At 43.6% G+C, this 20370-nt stretch overlaps 1 protein-coding gene across 1 annotated transcript in view; it reads right to left on the bottom strand.

The window, feature by feature from the left end:
- The window catches only part of MED13L (mediator complex subunit 13L), a 371515-nt gene that overhangs the window by 119104 nt on the left and 232041 nt on the right, over positions 1 to 20370 (bottom strand). The window contains exons 5-7 of the mRNA XM_075898187.2: positions 7688 to 7833; positions 6178 to 6372; positions 4219 to 4407 (exon numbers count right to left, since the gene is read on the bottom strand). Of these exons, the coding sequence (XP_075754302.2) occupies positions 4219 to 4407; positions 6178 to 6372; positions 7688 to 7833 (530 nt within the window). The remainder of the gene's footprint in view (positions 1 to 4218; positions 4408 to 6177; positions 6373 to 7687; positions 7834 to 20370) is intronic.

The raw sequence follows: 20370 nt of genomic DNA, 5'->3' as shown, positions 1-20370 counted from the left end.
AGAGTAAGTGACCTATGAGAAGAGGCTGAGGGATTTGGGCTTATTTAGTCAAAAGAAGAGAAGAGTGAGGGGGGATTTGAGAGCAGCCTTCAACTACCTGCAGGGGGTTTCAAAGAGGGTGGATAGAGGCTGCTCTCAGTAGTGACATTTGATAGAACAAGAAGCAATGGTCTCAAGTTACAGGGGGATTTGACAGAATGAGGAGCAATGGTTTCATGTTATGGGGGGAGAGGTCTAGTTTGGATATATGAAAAACTATTTTACTAGGAGAGTGGTGAAACACTGGAAAGGGCTAGCTAGTGAGGTGGTGGAAAAGGTAGTTACCTGTTCTTTTAACTGGTGTTCTTTGAGATGTGTTGTTCACATCCTTTCCAATCAGGTGTACACGTGTCGCATGCACTAGCATCAGAAAGTTTTGTTAATTCCAGGAGATCTTCCTCCCAGTCTTTTATCCCAAACCACGCTCTAGCGATAGGCAGAGATTACTACACACACAATTCTTAAGGAGGGCCCTGGCTTTTTACATAGATGATACCAAGCCATTTAGAAAGTTCACGCAGCTATTTGTGGTGATTACAGCGTGAATGAAGAGGGACCCTGTCTCTGCATATCATCATGGATAGTAAGGTGCATACATACCTGTTATGACCTAGCAGGGGTCCCTCCTCCTTTGGTCACAGGCCACTCGACTAGAGCACATGCCTCGTTGACTGCATTTGCGGTGCAAGTTCCCCTCCAGGAGATCTGCCACCACATAGTCCTCTGTTCATACATTTATGGCCCACTATGCAATCAATAAATTGTTCATGGAGGATGCAGCTGTTGGTAGGGCAGTGCTCCAATCTGTAATTCCGGACTCCAACCCCATCTCCTTGATTGGAATGGACATGCACAAGCACTCGAAGAAGAAAAGAATTATCTGTTCTTGTAACTGGTGTTCTTTGAGATGTGATGTTCACGTCCATTCTGATACTCACCCTCTGTCAGAGTAGCCAGCAAGAAGGAACTGTACAAGGGTGTGGGGGTTGGCTGTGGTATATATACACTGACACCGCAACACCACTCTACAGGTCTCCATAGCTGGCCCTACGGGAGTTGCTGAGGAAAAGTTTCCAACACTCATGCACGCGGCATGTGTACACCTGATTGGAATCTATGTGAACAAGCACTCAAAGAAGACTTGTCATTGCTGGAGATGTTTAAATCCCGTCTTGACAAAGCCCTGGCTGAGATAATTTAGTTGGGATTGGTTTTGCTTTTACCTGGGAGGAGGGGGGATTGGACTTGATGACCTCCTGAGGTCACTCCCAACAGTATAATTCTATAATTCATATATGTTAAAGGCTGTTATAAAGAGTATCTGACCAACCGTTCTCCATGGCCACTGAAATAACTGAAGTAATTACAATCTGCAGCAATGAAGATTTATGTTAGACATTAGGAAAAACTTTTTAAGTACAGTAGACTTCCGATAATCCAACACCTTTGGGACCTAGGTGGTGCCAGATTATCGGACATGTCTGAGTATCGGGAGGTACTCCGGTGGGGGGCTGTGACGGGTCTGCTGGGACCCGCACTGCGTTCAGGGGGTGGGCGGGAAATGGCGCAGAGAGGGGAGAACCCTCTGCCATTTTGCAGGAAGGCGGGGGAAGCCCTGTGCCGCCGCTGAGAGTTTCCAGGAGGGGAGCAGGATCTCCACCCCCCAGACTGCAGTAGTTATCACCGAGCAGGGGGGTGAGGGGCAGCACTGCGGGACCAACCCGGCAGCACCCCAGCTGCTCTGCAGCTTCCCCAAGTCTGCCACTTGTCAGTTTCAGCAGCAGCAGCGATGGACTTGGGGAAGCAACGTGGAGCACAGCAGCTGGGGTGCTGCCAGGTTGATCCCGCAGTGCCGCCCCTAACCCCCCTGCTCAGCGATAACTACTGCAGTCTGGGGGGTGAGGAGCTCGCCCCCCTCCCGGAAACTCTCGGCAGTGGCGCAGGGCTTTCCCCACCTTCCTGCAAAATGCCGGAGTGTTCGCCCCTCGCTGCACCGTTCCCCGCCCACCCCCCAACTGGTCACAGTGCAGGTCTGGCAGACTCGTCACAGGGGTATAACCTCCTTCCCCTCTTCTTCCCTTCCCTTTCCCAGCCGCGAGTACCCATGGGGCCCACAGCAGCTCCAATTGTCCAGCTGGCCAGAGCACTTCCGAGTTCCAGTTGGTGCAGGACTATCGGGAGTGCTGGACCACTGGATGCCGGACAATTGGAGTGTACTGTATCTGGTTAGTTAAGTTCTGGCATAGGTGTCCATGGGAAGTTATGGAATCTCTGTCACTGTAGGGCACATCTAGACTACGTTGTAATTTTGAAAAAGGACATGCAAATTCGGTGGGAATTTGCATCTCTTTTTCCAATCGCATTTTTGAAAGATCTTTTGAAAGTGAAACTAGTCTGGACGCGTTGAAAAAACCCGCTCTTCTTAAAAAAAGGAAGTTTACGCAGTTTTTCAAAAAAAGGGGGGTTTTCCCCGGAAAAAAAAACGAGTCCAGACTACTTTCACTTTTGAAAGATCCTCTTTTGAAAATGCGATGGGAAGAAGATATGCAAATTCCCACAGAATTTGCATATCCTCTTTCGAAATTAAAACATAGTCTAAATGTGCCCTATGTGTTTTTAAGAAGTGGGACATAGTCTATGTGTATTTGATCCTGCTTCAGCAGGAGGGGCTAAACTTGATGATTATTCAAAGTCCCTTCCAGCCCTCCCTTTCTATGACTCTATATTATTTAAATTGCTAGTTTGCATTATAACTTATACTATTTCCGTATGATTGTCCAATGCCCTCTGCACAGTATGTTTAGCTTGCAACTGACTTAGGTTCTTTCACGCATAATGTTTAAAGTCAATATTCAATTTGTGTAACTGGATGGGATAGTATAGAAAATGTGGTTTTAAGAACCAACTGACACAATAAACAAACTGTTCTAAAATAAGCAGCTAATAAATGAAATTGTCCAAAATTTCATTCTAAGCATACTATAATGATCATGCATGCATGACTCTATTTAGAGAATTTTCTATGAACCCAAACCACAATTTCAGCACTGAAGTTTGAATTAAAAAACATGCCAGTGCTTCTTGAAATCAGGGAATTTATTAATATATTTTAATGGCCAGCAAATCTCTGAAATCAAATGATGCAAAAAGCATAATCTAGAACTGATCTACACAGACATCATAATCACCTTTGCGACAAGTAAGTGTACAGTCACGTAGTATCATGACCAGCCTGAGATCAAAAAGCATAGGTAGATGAACTTCTTGGAAATAAAGATACAGTTTACATGCAACTGTCTGCAAACAGGAAAACAGAAGTATAGAGAACATGTGTCATAACAACAGAATAGGCCAGTACCTTAGCTGACGTAAATTACTCAACTCTACTGAATTTAAGTAGAATCCTTGGAGTCAGCTGTCATGTAAATGTGGACCCCACTGGGATTCAAACTGTTTTGGGGCCTTAGATGCTTGGGATGAGCTTCCTTTGTTCAGTCATTGAGTTTTATGTGACCCCTTCATTTTGTCATCCACAGAGGATATGAATTCATTATATCCTTCAACCGCAGAGCCTGGTTTTACTTTTAGCATTTTTGTCTGGAGATCCTTATTTTTAATTCCAACTACACTGGTCAAAACAGTGACTATCATTCAGATACTGGAATTTTTCCAATATTAATGCTTAATATTATAGTTATGTGAATTATATGATGTTTTTCATGTTTGTAATAATTTACAGTGATTAACTAATAAATCCTTACAATCCTCTTTAAAAAGTATGCAATTAAGAATTCTGACATGACCTGATCCTTTCTTTCTTCTCACATGTTCATGCTGTCTCATAAATGAACAGATTTCCAATAAACTGGGTAGAATGAACTCACACAAAACTGGTAACTCTTCTGTTCTGTGAACTTGTGAAATTCCCGGTGTTCTACTCATTAGCGTATTCTCTCTCTTTTTTTCTGCTGCTGTTCACACATTTATCCCCCAATCATGAAAAATGAAAGCCCACTATGCTGGAGTACACTTCAGTAAGTAACACTTTAGTTAGTACAAAGACTACATTTAGAAGAGATTAAGAAAAACTGCCTCTCACTGAATTGATTAAAAAAAAACAATGTTTAAAATGAGTTTTCAATTGGATGATTCAGTCTCTTTGCTAGGTTTATTGCTTACCTATCATGGCCTGCTCTGGGGAAGTGGGTGGAGTGAGTGGCATCCCACAATTACTGGGATCTTTCATGCTTCCAAGTCCCTGCTGACACATAATGATGTGGCCTCCAGCACTGGAGGCACTTTGAGACACAGGGATGTCATTCTGGGAGATGAGAACAAAAGCTGAAGGATACACCATTCGTACACCACCTATATAGAACAGGAACAGAAGGAAGAAAATAAGTCCATTCTCCATGTACTTTCAAGGCTGGCCTTGTCTTGGTTTCAACAAGTTCTAGACCAGCTTTCCCAAACTATGGGCTGTGGCCCGGGGAAAAAAATACCAGGCCTCAGTGTGGCTGCCGGGAGGGGAGTGGGGCAGGCAGGGAGGAGGTGTGTGTGGGGAAGGAACCGGCTGCCGGGAAGCAGGGTTGGAGACAGCGGGGCTGTCCGGTGGAGATGGGGAGGGGCGGGTGGCCAGTGGAAGCAGGGCTGAACACCGGTGGGGGGAGGAAGCGGCAGGCTGGCCAGGGGAGATCGGGAGGAGAAGCGGGGTAGAATCGGCCAGCTGGGAGGGAGAGATGGGCGGGGGGGGGGGGGACCAGCCAGCGGAAGCAGGGCTGGCCGGAGGGTGTGGGGGCTGACCCTGGAACCAGCCGCCGGAAGTGGGGCTGGCCAGGAGAGATTGGGAGGAGAAGCAGAGAAGAAATGGCTGGCTGGGAGGGGATGGACAGAGCAGGGCTGGTCGGGGGGGAGGGTCGTCAGGGAGAGTGGGGCTGGCCAGAGGAGATCGGTGGGGAGCAGGGGGGAACCAGCCGCCGAAAGCAGGGCTGGACGGGGGAGATTGAGAGGAGAAGCGGCTGGGGGGGAGGCGCGAATCAGCTGGCGGGAAGCGGGACTGACCTGGGCACAAACAGACCCGGGCACACGAGTGAGTCTGGCCCCAGGAATTCCACTCCTCTCCCCCCCCATACCTTCCCTTGAGTAGTATTAAACAGCGGTAGCACATCTACAAGCCAGGCAGTTCGCACTTACTGACTGATACACCTAATTATAATAAAACTTACCTAATCAGAAAATACCGGACATTTTATTTGTTTCCCGGACAGAACCCTGACTGGCCAGTACAAAACCGGACACCTGGCAAACCTACCCCACCTTGCATCCTCCCTTTTAGCGAGATACCCTACCACCAATCTACTCCTGCTCCCACCTCCTGGAGAGGCTGTACAGCACCAGGTCCCTGAAGCCCTGGCCCAGGCTGGGCAGAGGATGCAGCCAGGTGAAACACTGAAAATGTATTCATTTTTAATTATTTTTTTAATATGTGTTTATATTTTTGGGCTGCAAAAAACAGTATTGGAAAAAAACAGGTTCCAACTAAAGTAAAAAGTTTGGAAAACCCTGGTCTAGCCAGCTTTCTATCCATCTTACAGTCCATTTATCCAATCCATATTTCCTTAACTGGCTGGCAAGAATATTGTGAGTAAATGTATCAAAAACTTTGCTAAAGTTGGCACTGGCGACTTTGGGAAGACCAGAAACAACTTATTTGAATATTCATAATTTGCTTAATGAATATGTGAATATGCAAATGAATGCTACCAGTCCTCCAAAAGCTTGTGAATGGATTTACTGGTCCCTGTGTCAAAAAGTTTGGGAGCCCCTGTTCTAGACAAACCTTACTCGTGAAAAGTATTAAAAAAAAATCTAAAGAAGTTTACAGACTGAAATCCTAATTATTAATCCATCCTTTTATGACTAATAGGGAGTCAAAATAAGCGCTCAATATTGTAATAATAGCATTAGGGATACAGGGAGTACAGAACCTTGAGGCAAGATAACGAGTCAAAATGCTTCAGTGTCAAGAGAACCACAAAACCAGATAGGGAAATTACAGAGGTTGTTTCTGATTAATTAGACTTTTAAAAAATTATAAGGTAGTGCAAAATGTTCTTTACGCAAAATACTATATCTCACCAACAATGACTTCAACTGCCACAGGAAAATTGTCATCATATCCCAATTCCTCTTCCTCTTTCAGCCCCTCCTTCTTCCTCAGCACCATTGGGTAGAAATACTGCCATTCCTCAATCAATTTACGGGTTGCTGGGTCTGACATCTTGTATGCTTGCCCCGTCAATGTGCCATTTAAACCATAAGGACTCAACAGAACTGAAAAATAATAAAAAAAAACCCACTCTCTACAATATGTGGATTTCATTCACAGAGCAACCACATCCCACTTCCCCTAGATTTATTCAGTCGTGTTTGCACTATGATTTTAGACAGCTCTTTGCATTTTGTTCATTTTTCAAAATATAATGTCCACAACTTCATTTAGTAAAACAAGGGAATAAATATTAAGAGGCATAAAAATAGCTATGGATCAATGGACTAACATAAGACATACTTCTGATGACATCCAGTAATACAGTATGTAATACTTTATGTAAGTGAAATGTTTTCTTCTCTAAATTGCACAGAATATGATTATGGCACACAACACCACACAGTACCCTAAAAACAAAACCAAACAAAAAAGGCTGTGAAACGCTGTAACTTCAAAAGTATATCAGGTATGTATCTTTTTATATATTTTAAATGTCATTCTTCTCTTTGTGCTCGGTATTTTCATCTTTCTTTCAAAAAAAATTCTGCATTTTGACATATGTGTTGAACCACAAACTCACATTGAAGGAAAAATAAAAACGAGGGACTGTCACTCAGACAAAAAAGAAAATAATGTATTTTACCCATTATTTCTATTGCAGTAACATTTAAGAAGATTATTCATAGATCAGAGTCCATTGGAACTTTTGAAGCTCTACCAGGGCGGGGAATAATTTTTGGTGGGGGCTTACTCCAAGAATTTGGAAAATGGTCAAAGGCTGCACTCTTCCATGATATTAATGGTGGCAGTGTGGGGTATGGGATAGCGGTTGGTTTCAGAATGGGACTTAGGATAAGGGACTGAGTGGAATATAGGAGGAGGTGTAGGGTCTAGAAGGGCATTTGGGTGAAGGAAGCAGTTGTGATCTCAGATAGAAAACTGGAGTGCAGGGGGGAATGCAGGACTTTGGGTTGTGACCTAAGCCAGGAGGGAGTTGTGACCAAAAAAAGAGGACTAGGGTGCAAGAGGAGGCACAGGGTTTGGGCTGTGACTTAGGGCAGGGTCTCAGAGGGCTCCTCTCCTGCTCCTCATGCTGCTGCCTCTGTATCAGAAAGGGGAGGCCCTGCATGTAACCATGAAAGTTAATCAATGAGCCCAGATTTTACTGGTTAACCATGAACACTTTCACATCCCTACTAAAACCTTTAATACTATTTTAAAAATTACTGAGTTTTGTTTCTTATTCATTTCTAGATCTGGTTCCTGACACCATTACTGGGGCCTTTTGATATCATATAGGTATCAAATAGACACATAAACCACATGTTCTGCAAGTATTTATACTTCCAGAGATGCCACAGTCAACAGTGTACTTACCTTGGAATGGTGCAGGTGAGGACAGGGCCATGCGAATATGCTCCTCATTGATCAGATAGATCGGCTGGTGTTGGACAATCTCCACACTTGTGCACACATTGCTTTCCCCATGAAGGAAGAATGTGAATGCGCAAGACAAATGTTCGCTGGATAAAAAGAAGTAAGAAAACTCATTCACTAGCATATCAATGAATGTGGATGAAGAAAGGACAAATGTTGTAGGGGGGTGGTTCAGATTGGGTTGAAAACCCAATTCTGTTGTTTCACATAAGTAAACTGAGCTCAGGACCACTGAAGAGTACCGTACATAGCACAATTACCAAATTCTGGCTAATGAAGGAACAGTATTAACATCAATCTCAGATATTTACTTCTGTACCCATTTCAATTAAAGAAAGCTCACCACAAACAGTTGTCCACAAGTGGAAGGCTTCAAGAAGTCAAAATGCTATCTTCAGGATCAAAACTTTTAGGACAAGAAATAAACTTCAGCTGAGAACAGGAATGGGAAGGAAGAACCATTCCTTACATGCTTAGCAAATATTGGGTTTTTGAAAAAAAGTTATAGACAATGGCTCAAACGGCAATTATCTCCATAAACTGGTGCTCTAGGCTGCCTTGACACTGCAATTCACTATCAACGATAAATGTTCAATAAATAATAATGAAAATAAAATGTTCCCACTTAATCCACCAAGCAAAATTTTGTATTACATTACATCTAATCATTTCCTTAAATGTTACCAAATGTAATGTCTCAGTTCTCAAATAACTAAAAACTACAGCAAAACAACAAAAAACCAAGCCCATATCAATTTCCCATTTTTTTGCCTTCAATACAGTCAGCCGGAAATGTACAGAGCTCAGTTAGTATTGTTCGGATACATTATTACAGATTTACAATGGCGGGGTATTCTTTAATAGTTGTTGGCTTTGGCACTAAGCCAGTCACAACATAAATACCTTCACCTAAGGAAATAATACTGGCAACTGTAACAATTTCACTTCACAGTTTAAGCCAACTAACTGAAGCAGTGCTGTAAACCATTTTTGAATAGTTGAGAATGGATAGTTGAGAACAGGATGCTCTTTAACTTTCCTATATCTCTAAGGGTATGTCTACACTACCCCGCTAGTTCGAACTAGGGGGGGCAATGTAGTCATACGGAGTTGCAAATGAAGCCCGGGATTTGAATTTCCCAGGCTTCATTTGCATAAAGCCGGCTGACGCCATTTTTAAATGCCGGCTAGATCGGACCCCGTGCCGCGCGGCTACACGCAGCATGGACTAGCTAGTTCGGATTAGGCTTCGTGGAACGAGGTGTACAGCTAGTTTGGATTAGGAAGCCTAATCCGAACTAGCTAGTCCGTGCCGCGTGTAGCCGCGCAGCACGGGGTCCGACCTAGCCGGCATTTAAAAATGCGCCGGCCGGCTTTATGCAAATGAGGCCTGGGAAATTCAAATCCCGGGCTTCATTTATAACTCCGGATGACTACATTACCCCCCCCTAGTTCGAACTAGGGGGGTAGTGTAGACATACCCTAAGTTAATCTATATTTATTGTATAATGTTTATCCTTAAATAAAAGCTATGCTTCTGTTTTAAGCTGCTACAACTGAGTCTATTAAAAATAAAAGTTCACTCTAGAAAAATCTGGGGACAGGTTATTTTACAAAGCATCAAAATGGAAGGTGGAAAAGCTTTTATTCAACATCTTCAGCATTGAACATCCTGTGTTTAGATGTACTTTGCATAATTCAGCAATGGGAACTAACAAGTTTTACTTGACTTAGACGTCACAACAGAAAATAAATACTAATTTTACTGCTTCACCACTTGTACACTAGATTTAAACTAATCACTACATTTTCATAGCAAGCTGTGAGGGAGAAAGGAAATGGGTCATAGATTCAAGGATATTTCTATTCAGCACTCTGCTCTTCGAGAAAAAGAAAAAAGCTCAAAACCGAACAAAAGTCTATGCAAACAAATAAAATCATGAGCAGAACTCAAATTATTTAATTAAGAATAATAGTCCCTGGAAAAAGGATGATGCCCTTTTATATGTATAATTCTTTCATTGCAAAATGATGGAAAGTCTAGTCTAAGATTTGAGTGGAAATAGCTTTTGCAAAGAGTTCAGCAGGCAGACTTTCTAAAGCATAGAAAAGCTGTTTGTGAAGAAATCATTTTGAACTCCCGTCTTTAGGATATTACACAAGAATCTTTGTGATTCCACACGCTTTCTACACAGGTTTTGGCTATGAAAGTCCTGCTTGCCTTACACAGAAGTGAAGGGAAAATAGCCAGTTGGGACCACATATTCACTCTTTCAAGCCTCTTGCAAAGAAGTCAGGCATAAACAAGTCACATTCATTCTTACACAAGATTCACAAACTGAACCTTCAGAAAAGTTAAAGAAATAGTATATGGAACATGAACTACAGAGAGAGAGAAAACATAAGAAGGATTCCATTTCATGTTCCTGGACAGGTAACAGTCTAAGATAAAAAGCCCACTAAGGGTATATTATACCTTACCAGATGGTTAAAAGTTTTATTAGTGAAACCAGGATCATTTCAGCACCAGATCCAAGTAAATCTGCCTGACATATGTAGTCAAGAGTGAAAAATTGAACATCTTGCTTAATCATGTTTTGGTTATCTGTACAGGTTGGACTTCTCTGGTCCAGCGCCCTCAGCACTGAGCAGTCCAGAACAAGAGAGTTTGCTGGACTGGGGAGGTCAGGCCTTGGGCTTTCTTGGGGCTACCTTCCTGGCTGCCAGCCTGGACAATGCACTGATCCACCCCCTTGGCAGGGCTCTATACTGAGCCATCAGCCCTGCTCCAGCTGCCCTCAGCCGCGTGAGCTCCACTGTCATAGGTAGCCAGTGGCTCCCCTGTCCCCAGGCAGCCAGTGGCTCCGCATCCCTGGCTGCTAGGGGTTCACAGACATGGACAGCCAACAGCTCCATGCCCCGGCTGGCAGGGCTCTGCTCTGCTCCTGGCTGGGCTGCGGGGGCACCAGGCTGGTGGGGCTCTATTCCAGTCAGCCCTGTCCCTAGCAGCTCACTGCCCACGGTTGCAGCAGCTCCCTGACCCTAGCCAACTCTGCTCCAGTTGGTAGGGCTCCCTGTCGCCAATACCCAGCCCCCAACACTGCTCTGAATACCTGCTTTCTGGCTGGACTTCTTGCGCCCTAGGCTGCTAGCATTCCCAGCTGCTGGCAACCTTTTGGATGGGGATCTCTGTTCCAGCAACATAACATCCATGGTCCTGCCAGGTCACAGAAGTTGCTTGATCAGAGAGTCCTGGACCAGAGTGGTTCAACCAATAGTCAGCGCCAACTGGAAACAGTGAATTCCTAAAGGCAGATTGCTGATAAAATGTGTCCAGGTAATGTAAAATGTATCATGTTTATAGAATCAGCCTTTTCCCCTTTTTCCTATTCCTAAGTCTTACTCCAGGGGGCTGTATAGCAATACTTTGCAAGTGAATAAACAGTTACATAAAGTGAATGTTCCCTCTGGCAAAAGACTCATTGTTTTAAGCAGAGTTTAAAAAAAAAAAAAAAAACCAATAAAGATCTTGTTTTGGGAACTCCATACACTCTTGGTAAGCTTCTGACAGTTTTGGAAAAATATTTACTTTGGTAACTAAAGCTCATGTTTGTTTTTCAAGAGAATAGTGTCACTGCACTGAGTGATGTGTTCTTAGGCAGACATATCCCAACACACTGACGTTCTTGTCTCCAGTATCTTTCACATAATTTATTAAATACCAACCTGCAGAAACCAAGTCTGTTACCAAGAATAAAATAAATCTCCAAGACATAGGTAACAGGCAGAAATTAATATTCTGAAAAAGTCAGCTTTCATGTGCCAATTATAAGACTTTCATGTATGCATTTTAATAATAATTTACAACCAGCATTTCTAGATACTGCCAAAAGCAAAGGTCTTTGTAGAGTACCGTAACTGCAGACCAGGTGTCTAGGGCTAATCTGTAATGAACAAGATTTCAAGAAACTTTCTTATCTGTATTTTACACACTAAATCTGCAGTAGCACTTTATCCACATCCAGTTTTCTTAATGGTGACTAACAGTTCCAGTTACACACTCTCTACACTACAAAGATTCCATAAAGCATATTTTCCATACAGTTCTTGTAGTTATTGACATAAGACATTCCCTTGTAAAAAACTAAACAAGTATCACAGAAAACACATAGGACTAAACTCAGTATCCTCTGTCAGCGCCAGATTTTCAGAAAACCTCAGCACATTCTTAAGAATATCTTGTCCCAGCTATAGATAATGAACCCCTGGAAATCTAGGCCACATCCCAAGCATAATTGTAATGTTTTCTTTTTTTGGATTTTTTTTTTGTCTATCTGACATTGTTCAGAATACCAGAAAGCACCATACATGTGAAAAAGTCTTCCAGATACTTCCTTAGTCACTCTGATTCTTCACAGCATTGTGTTGCCTTTTACACATGAGCAAAAAGAATGCAACACAAATGTAAATGATTTACCAAAACTGAATTGTTGCTTTTTACATTCATCTTGCAGTAGTGTGGGTATACAAGGCGCAGAGCTAGCACAGAATCAAGCCTGAAATGTTTATTCTGAGTGTATAGTATGCATAGCTGCTCAGAGGAAAGAGATTAAACGATAAAAAGAGGTGGCAGCCTTTTGGGTGAGTGTGAATGCATGGCATTCTATGGAACAAGCAGACAAGTACCAGATGCTTGTGGAATATAAGGGGCATACAACTTCTGCCCAAATGAAGATGTGTTTGAAGAAATGCTCATTATCAGATGAAAATATTTAACCCACAGAAATATGCACAAGATTATGCAGTGTGTGATACGTAATCTATTTACGATATGTGACAGAAGATAAATTTTCTGTATATTTAGGTCTAATGTGAGCTGTAAGTCTATTGCATTTATGATAACAACTTGATGTGCAAAGTTTTCTGAATATTAGGGGATGTCATCAAAAGCCCCATATATATGTGTACTACAAGTGGCTTATTTTATATTCAAAAATCTTTCTTTCACATAAAAACACATGCATGTTTGAATACACACAATTTCTAGATGCTAGGTAGTAAAAATGCAAAGTTATGTCTTATGATGTCATTAGAGGGATGTATTTCACTAGACGCAGAGGAGTAGCCCTGTTAGTAATTTTAACAACAATTAAAAAAACAGCAACCATAAGTAGGTCTGTGGCACCTTAGGGTATGTCTACACTACAGCACTAATTCAAACTAGTTAATTCAAACTAAGCTAATTCGAACTAGTGCCTCTAGACCTAAAAACTAGTTTGAATTAGCATTTTGCTAATTCAAACTAGCATGTCCACATTGAGTGGACCCTGAACCGAGGTTAAGGATGGCCGGAAGCAGTGCCGGCAGGGCATCAGATTAGGACTTAGAGCGTGGAGCTGCTGTCTCAGGCTAGCCGAGGGCTGTGCTTAAAGGGACCCAACCCCCACCCCGGACAGATAGTTCTCAGGGTTCCCTGCTCGCTTGTCTAACTCGATGAGGGACAGAAAAGCAGTCCTGGCTTGGAGTGCCCTGAATGCCCACATTCGGCACATCACAGCACTCGGCCATCAGCCCGGCTGCACTTGCCGCAGGCTGCCATTCGGGGGGGGGGAGTGTCAATCGGGGGGCTGCAGGAGAGCTTACACCCCGAGGAGCCTGCAGAGTCACCCCAGTCCTCCCCATCGGGGGCTCGTACCCCATTCCTCCCTCACCTCCTTCCACTTACCTCTCCCTAGCCCCCCTTCCAAAATAAAGGACACGTATTCAAAAATAGAAACTCTCTTTATTGAACAAAACTCGGGGAGACTAGGAAAAGGAGGTGGAAGAGGGGAAGAGAGAGGGTGGGAGAGGGGAGGGCAACTAAAATGATCAGGGGTTTGGAACAGATCCTATATGAAGAGAGGCTAAAGAGACTGGGACTTTTCAGCTTAGAAAAGAGGAGACTGAAGGGGGATATGATAGAGGTCTATAAAAGCATGAGTGGTGTGGAGAGGGTGCATAAAGAAAAGTTCTACATTAGTTCCCATAATAGAAGGACTAGTGGACACCAAATTAAATTAATAGGTAGCAGGCTTCAAACTAATAACAGAAAGTTGTTCTTCTCAAAGCAAATAGTTAACCTGTGGAACTTCTTGCTGCAGGAGGCTGTGAAGGCTAGAACTAGAACAGAGTTTAAAGAGAGTTAGATAAATTCATGGAGGTTGGGTCCATGGAGTGCTATCAGCCAGGGGATAGAAATGGTGTTCCTGGCCTCTGTGGAAGGACTGGAGATGGATGGCACGAGACAAATGGCTTGGTCATTGTCTTCGGTCCATCCCCTCCAGGGTACCTAGTGTGGGCCGCCGTCGGTAGACAGGCTACTGGGCTAGATGGACCTTTGGTCTGACCCAGTACGGCGGTTCTTATGTCTTTATGTTCTAAGCTCAGGGTTCAGGGTCGGGAGTCCCACTGGACCACCTTGATTTTCATGCAAACCTGCTCCTGGGTGGCCAGGCTGGCAGCTATCCTGTCCTAGACAGCCACTTTCCTGTGTCTAGTGCGGAGGTCGTGGACGTTGGAGGCTTCCCCCCAAACCTCGATGAGGTCCATGATCTCCGCACTAGACCAGGTGGGCGCCCGCCTCTTGCGGCCCCGGGCAGGCTCCTGGGATCCGCCAGCCTGGTCCCAGAAAGAGGCGGAGGGCTGGGTGGCAGCGGGTGGCTGGCTCAAGCCGTGCCAGGTGCAGGGTCCACTGGCTGGGTGCTGGCAGGCTTGCACCTGGCACGGGAACCATAGCCAGACCGTGCCCCTTTAAGGGCTCCAGGGCTGGGAGGGGGGCAGACAAGTTTCCCTGGTGGCACCCAGAGTGGCCACCAGGGCAAGCTGGGGAGGGCTAGCCTCCCACTAGTTCGAATTAAGTGGTTACACAGCCCTTAATTCAAACTACTTAATTCGAACTAGGCGTTAGTCCTCATAGAATGAGGTTTACCTAGTTCGAATTAAGCGCTCCGCTAGTTCGAATTAAGTTCGAACTAGCGGTTTGTATGTGTAGCGCCTATCAAAGTTAATTCGAACTAACGTCTGCTAGTTCGAATTAACTTTGTAGTGTAGACATACCCTTAGAGACTAACAAAAATATATGTACAGTAGCACTAGGGGGTGGTGCCCCCTGCTTGATACGCTCACCAATTCCCCCCCCCCCCCCGCACCGCACCCCCGTTCTGGAGATAGGCAACTCCAGATCTCCCACAGGCCACCGAGCTTGTAGTCCTGGCCTGCTTTGGCTCTCCCCACTCTGGCCGCCAAGGGGAGGAGAGGGAGCGAACCTAGGCTGATCCAGGTCCCTCCCTACAGCCATGGGGGGTTGGGTCAAGCTGAGGTTGGCCCAAAAAATTATTTTAAGTGCATCCTTTGAAAAATTATTTGGAATCTTGCTTTTAAATATATTATCAATGGAAAATCCAAAAAAGAAACACCAAAAACATTTGAAAGTTTCATAGTGTGATGAAAATGTTTATGTTCTTTTCTTAGATGCTATACCTCTTTAATTCTTGGCATATATGAGAAATGTCACAGAGCATGTGATTCCAATAAATGGCTTTTATAATTGTTCAAATGCCTCAGCTTCATTTTGGTGCTTAATCACCCACAAATTTAACCATTTGTGCTTCATCATCACAGGTGCTTCCCACCATGCTCTCTATTACCTTAAATAGTCTGTGTGGTATTAAGAAACAAATCTGTCTAAGTTTTTAAAGTGCCTCTTTGTGTAATACCAAGGTACTCCTATTAATTTAAGAACGTTAATCAGAAAGTAACTAGTAATTAGCAATGTGTATTACAGTAGGAAAAATAAAAGAAGGAAATATCTGTACATCTATTTAGTGAATATGTATTTAATATGACGTCTATGAAAACATGTTTAGAGTTTGGTGCTGGCCAAGGGTGTGAAGGGGTAAGATCCCTGACTGCCATAGCTGGGTTAGAAAAACCCTGTAGTGTAAGCACAGTTACTCAGGTGAAACTGCACTTCTGCTAATATTTCTCAGTTGGTCTGAAATAATATATATTAGTAAAAGCACAACTGTGCAAGAATAAATTATGTCAATAATAAGAGCAATTTATCTGTATAATAATTGACATACCTATACCAACAAAGCAATCCTATTGCAGATATAGCCTCAGTTTCCTAGAGCTCCTCAAATACCTGATGAAAGCTGTGTTATCCTGCATTCAAACTTAGAAGAGGCTATTTTCACAGAATTATGCTAAATAAAAGAAGCTATCAAAGGATTACATTCCAAAGGCAAACGCTGAATGCATGTGCCAAATGTCAGTCTGTGTGCAATCAAAAGCCAAGTTTTGTTCACAATCACACCCAACTACTTTATAACCCTTAACTTTAGAAGGAGATTCCTAGATATCAAGGCTTTGGTTAAAATATACATGATATTCCCAAACTGGATTTCTAAAAAACACAAGTGTTAAAAACAACAATTGTACTTCAGTAATCACCTCCAAAATTAAGAGATCTTCATATTTTATAACACTAGTAAAATGTGAGCCATCTTTAAAGCAGCTAAATTTATTTTGTGGTACCAGAAGAAAGCCTCTGCTCTCAATACTGCAAACATTGCAAACAGGAAAATATATTTTATTCATTTCTCTTAACTATCTGTCAAATAATGGGGATCAATCCCAACATCAAAAGTAATGAGAAACAATTATGTAATGTGACAGAAAACAGAAGCATCAATAAAAATGTTTAACTCAAGTCTATCTCCCTAATGGCTCATCACAAAAGACTGAGGCTCCCCTGCTGTGAACACTTATGCATGTGCTTAACATGCATGTAGAATAGTGATAGAAATGTAGCCGTGTTAGTCTGGGGTAGTTGAAGCCTTAACATGCATAACACACTTTGATGTTAATGGCACTACATACAAAGATAAGTGCATGTGTTGGTGTCTGCAGGATCAGAGCCTTATTTAGTAATAGAAATGTAGCCCTGTTAGTCTGGTGTAGCTGAAGCAAAATGCAGGACTATGTAGCACTTTAAAGACTAACAAGATGGTTTATTAGATGATGAGCTTTCGTGGGCCAGACCCACTTCCTCAGATTTTTGATCTGGCCCACGAAAGCTCATCATCTAATAAACCATCTTGTTAGTCTTTAAAGTGCTACATAGTCCTGCATTTTGCTCATTTAGTAAATAAATGTTTAAATGTGCTATCATTTAGTTCTTAGACCTAAAAGCCATCATACTTCACATCAGCAAGAAACCAGTGCAATTACTTCTGAAACACTGTATTAAAGATATGCTTACGTTTTTATACTAATTTAGTATTTTCTTCTTACAGCAATATTCTATAAGGCATACCAAAGAGATTGTATTTTAAGTGTTTTTATGCATTTGAAGATTGCTTCTTAGAAAGCACTCAATTTTTTGCAAAGTATTGGCAACGGCACAAGGTGGCATTTCTAAGCTAATTGTTATGGTTGTTTATTTTTGTTCTGTTTGGGTTTTTTCTCCCAAGAATTCTGTAATACCCTACTTAAATCTACAGCAAATGAAAAAAAAACTCCAAAGGAGTGAAGAATAAAGAAAGAGTTGAGGTTACAGGCAGTCCCCGGGTTACGTACAAGATAGGGACTGTAGGTTTGTTCTTAAGTTGAATCTGTATGTAAGTCGGAACTGGCGTCCAGATTCAGCCGCTGCTGAAACTGACCGCCAGTTCTGACTTACATACAGATTCAACTTAAGAACCCCAAGCTTCCCCAAGTCAGCTGCTGCTGAAACTGATCAGCGCTGATTCCAGGAAGCCTGGGGCAGAGCAACTCTGCCTCGGGCTTCCCGTTGTCAGCGCTGGTCAGTTTCAGCAGCAGCTGACTTGGGGACGCCTGGGGCAGAGCAGCTGGGGTGCTGCTGGGTTGCTCCAGTAGTGCCTAGAGCAGCGCTGCAGGACCAATCGGCAGCGCCCCAGCTGCTCTGCTCCAGGGTCCAAAACAAAAGCCTGGTCTGCTGGGGGGGGGCACACTAGCAGCGTCCCCCCCCCCCCCCGGCAGACCAGGAACACGGGGAGCAAAGCCGCAGCGGCAGCGGGGTGCCGCGCATCTGAGGCTTTGCTCTGGCAAAGTCTCAGAGGCGCGGGACCCCCCCGCGGCTGCGGCTTCAGTCCGGGTGCCTGTGGTCTGCTGGGGACGGTCCCCAGCAGACCACAGGCACCCGGACTGGAGCGGCAGCAGCGGCGGTTCCCCGCACTTCTGAGGCTTTGCTCTGACAAAGCCTCAGAAGCGCGGGAACCCGCCCGCTGCTGCCGCTTCAGTTCGGGTGCCTGTGGTCTGCTGGGGACCGTCCCCAGCAGACCACAGGCACCCGGACTGAAGCGGCAGCAGCGGGCGGATTCCCGCGCTTCTGAGGCTTTGCTCTGGCAAAGCCTCAGAAGCGCGGGAACCCGCCCGGTGCCCCTGGTCTGCTGGAGATGGTCTCCAGCAGACCAGGGGCACCAGAGCAGCTTACGAACGGGGCTTTCTCGCCCCGGAGCTCGCAGGTAGCAATCCGCTACCTCAACCTCCGGGGCGAGAAAGCCCCGTTCGTAAGTGCGGATCCGACATAAGTCGGATCCGCGTAAGTCGGGGACTGCCTGTACTCTGGAAAATGTACTGGACCTCTTGAGATTTTTGCCTCTGTAAATATTTCTCCTGTTGTATCCATTTGCAAGTAAAGAGTATGAGATCAGTGTTTTCTCTTCTATTCACAGTGTTTGAATTAAACAGGAGAAAGCAGTGGTGAGAGAAGTTCTCTGGTCTGGGTGAGACGCTGAAAGCACATTGGAGAAAAATACTTGCCAATCTGGAAACAACGCACTATAGAAGGGAAAAGGCACTTACTGAAGATGATTACCCCCCAACAAGGACAAATCAAGCATTTCCCCAAACAAGAAAGCAATATTATTATTTCTCTTTTTCTATATCATCCAAGCTAACTATAATATCAAAACATATAGATGGTATCATGAGCTTTCATGGGCACAGCCCACTTCTTCAGATGACTTATTTTGTTGACACCATCTGGCAACCCTACATGTCTGAGACACATGTACAAAACATATTATGAATATTAACTAACTTTTTGTTTTTGCAATGGTGGGGAAAGTGTTGAAATAAGAGTTTCACAATACAGAAAGCGTTTAGATAATGTCATGAACCTATTATCTCAACACCTTTTAAGTTGTCACCAACAATTCTCTTGCCAAAACTAATTTTCCTCACTCTGGAGAGTCTCTCACTTACTGATCCCCATGTCCAACACACTCCTACCATTTTTTTCATATAAAATGTATGTCTGGGAACATCGGTAGGCAGTAAGAAAGATCAAAAGCTTTGTTGACAATATGAACACCTTTAATATTGAATGGCCTCACATTCCTCCCTCTCTAGCTAATATCTGAGCAGTATTTTATACTGTAAATTCTGAGTTAAAGAATCTACAGTATAAAACTACAATTTTAGACTTTGTTGAAGGAAAGCTTCCCCGGAACACTTGACCTTTAATGTGAACATATTACATATTAAACTTAAAAAACAATAAAAGGTCTGGTAGCATTTTCTAGACTAACAAAACATGTGCATGGTATCGTGAGCTTTCATGGGCACAGCCCACTTTTTCAGATGACTGGAGTTATGAGTTTAGGTTGTGCAGACCCAAAATAAATAGGGGAGAAGGGAGAGAGGGAGGGAAGGAAAAAGAGAAGGGGGTGAGAAACAAGGAACAGAAGGAATGAAAATATCAAAGCTCAGATATTAGCTAGAGAGGGAGGAACATGAGGCCATTCAATATTAGAGGTGTTCATATTGTCAATAAAGCTCTCCTAGCCATGTGAATTCTTGAGAAGTGTGTGTGAATAAACACACACATGGGACTCAAACTTTGATCTTTCATATTGCCTACCAATGTTCCCAAGCATACATTTTATATGAAAAAAATGGTTGCAGTGGTCATCTGAGGAAGTGGGCTGTGCCCACGAAAGCGCATGATACCATCTACATATTTTGTCTATAATGTGCTACCAGATCTTTTGTTGTTTTTTAAGCTTATTCTGCACAGACTAACTCAGCTACCCTATGAAGCTTATATTACATATTGCTTTGCATTCTCTATTCTGGCTGCCTATACATATTTAAGCTGGTCCTATTGGTTTTATAAGTCCCAATTTGAGATGGATCTAATTATCACTAAAGAAAACTTCGCTAAGCCTTATCAAAGTATCTTGCAACATGACACTATCCATATTTTAGGTCAACAAGTAGTCCTGTGGCACCTTAGAGACAACAAAAATATATATAGTACAGGCAGTCCCCGGGTTACGTACAAGATATCTGTATGTAAGTCGGAACTGGCGTCCAGATTCAGCCGCTGCTGAAACTGACCAGCAGCTGACTACAGGAAGCCCGAGGCAGAGTTGCTCTGCCCCAGGCTTCCTGGAATCAGCCGCTGATCAGTTTCAACAGGCTGAATCTGGACACCAGTTCCAACTTACATACAGATTCAACTTAAGAACCCCAGGCGTCCCCAAGTCAACTGCTGCTAAAACTGATCAGCAGCTGATTCCAGGAAACCCGGGGCAGAGCAACTCTGCCTCGGG

Source organism: Pelodiscus sinensis, chromosome Z (genome assembly GCF_052426305.1).
Source record: "Pelodiscus sinensis isolate ZL-2025 chromosome Z, ASM5242630v1, whole genome shotgun sequence".
Lineage (NCBI taxonomy): Eukaryota > Metazoa > Chordata > Testudines > Trionychidae > Pelodiscus > Pelodiscus sinensis.
The sequence above is the reverse complement of the archived record's forward strand: the minus strand, read 5'-3'. Positions and strand labels throughout refer to the sequence as shown.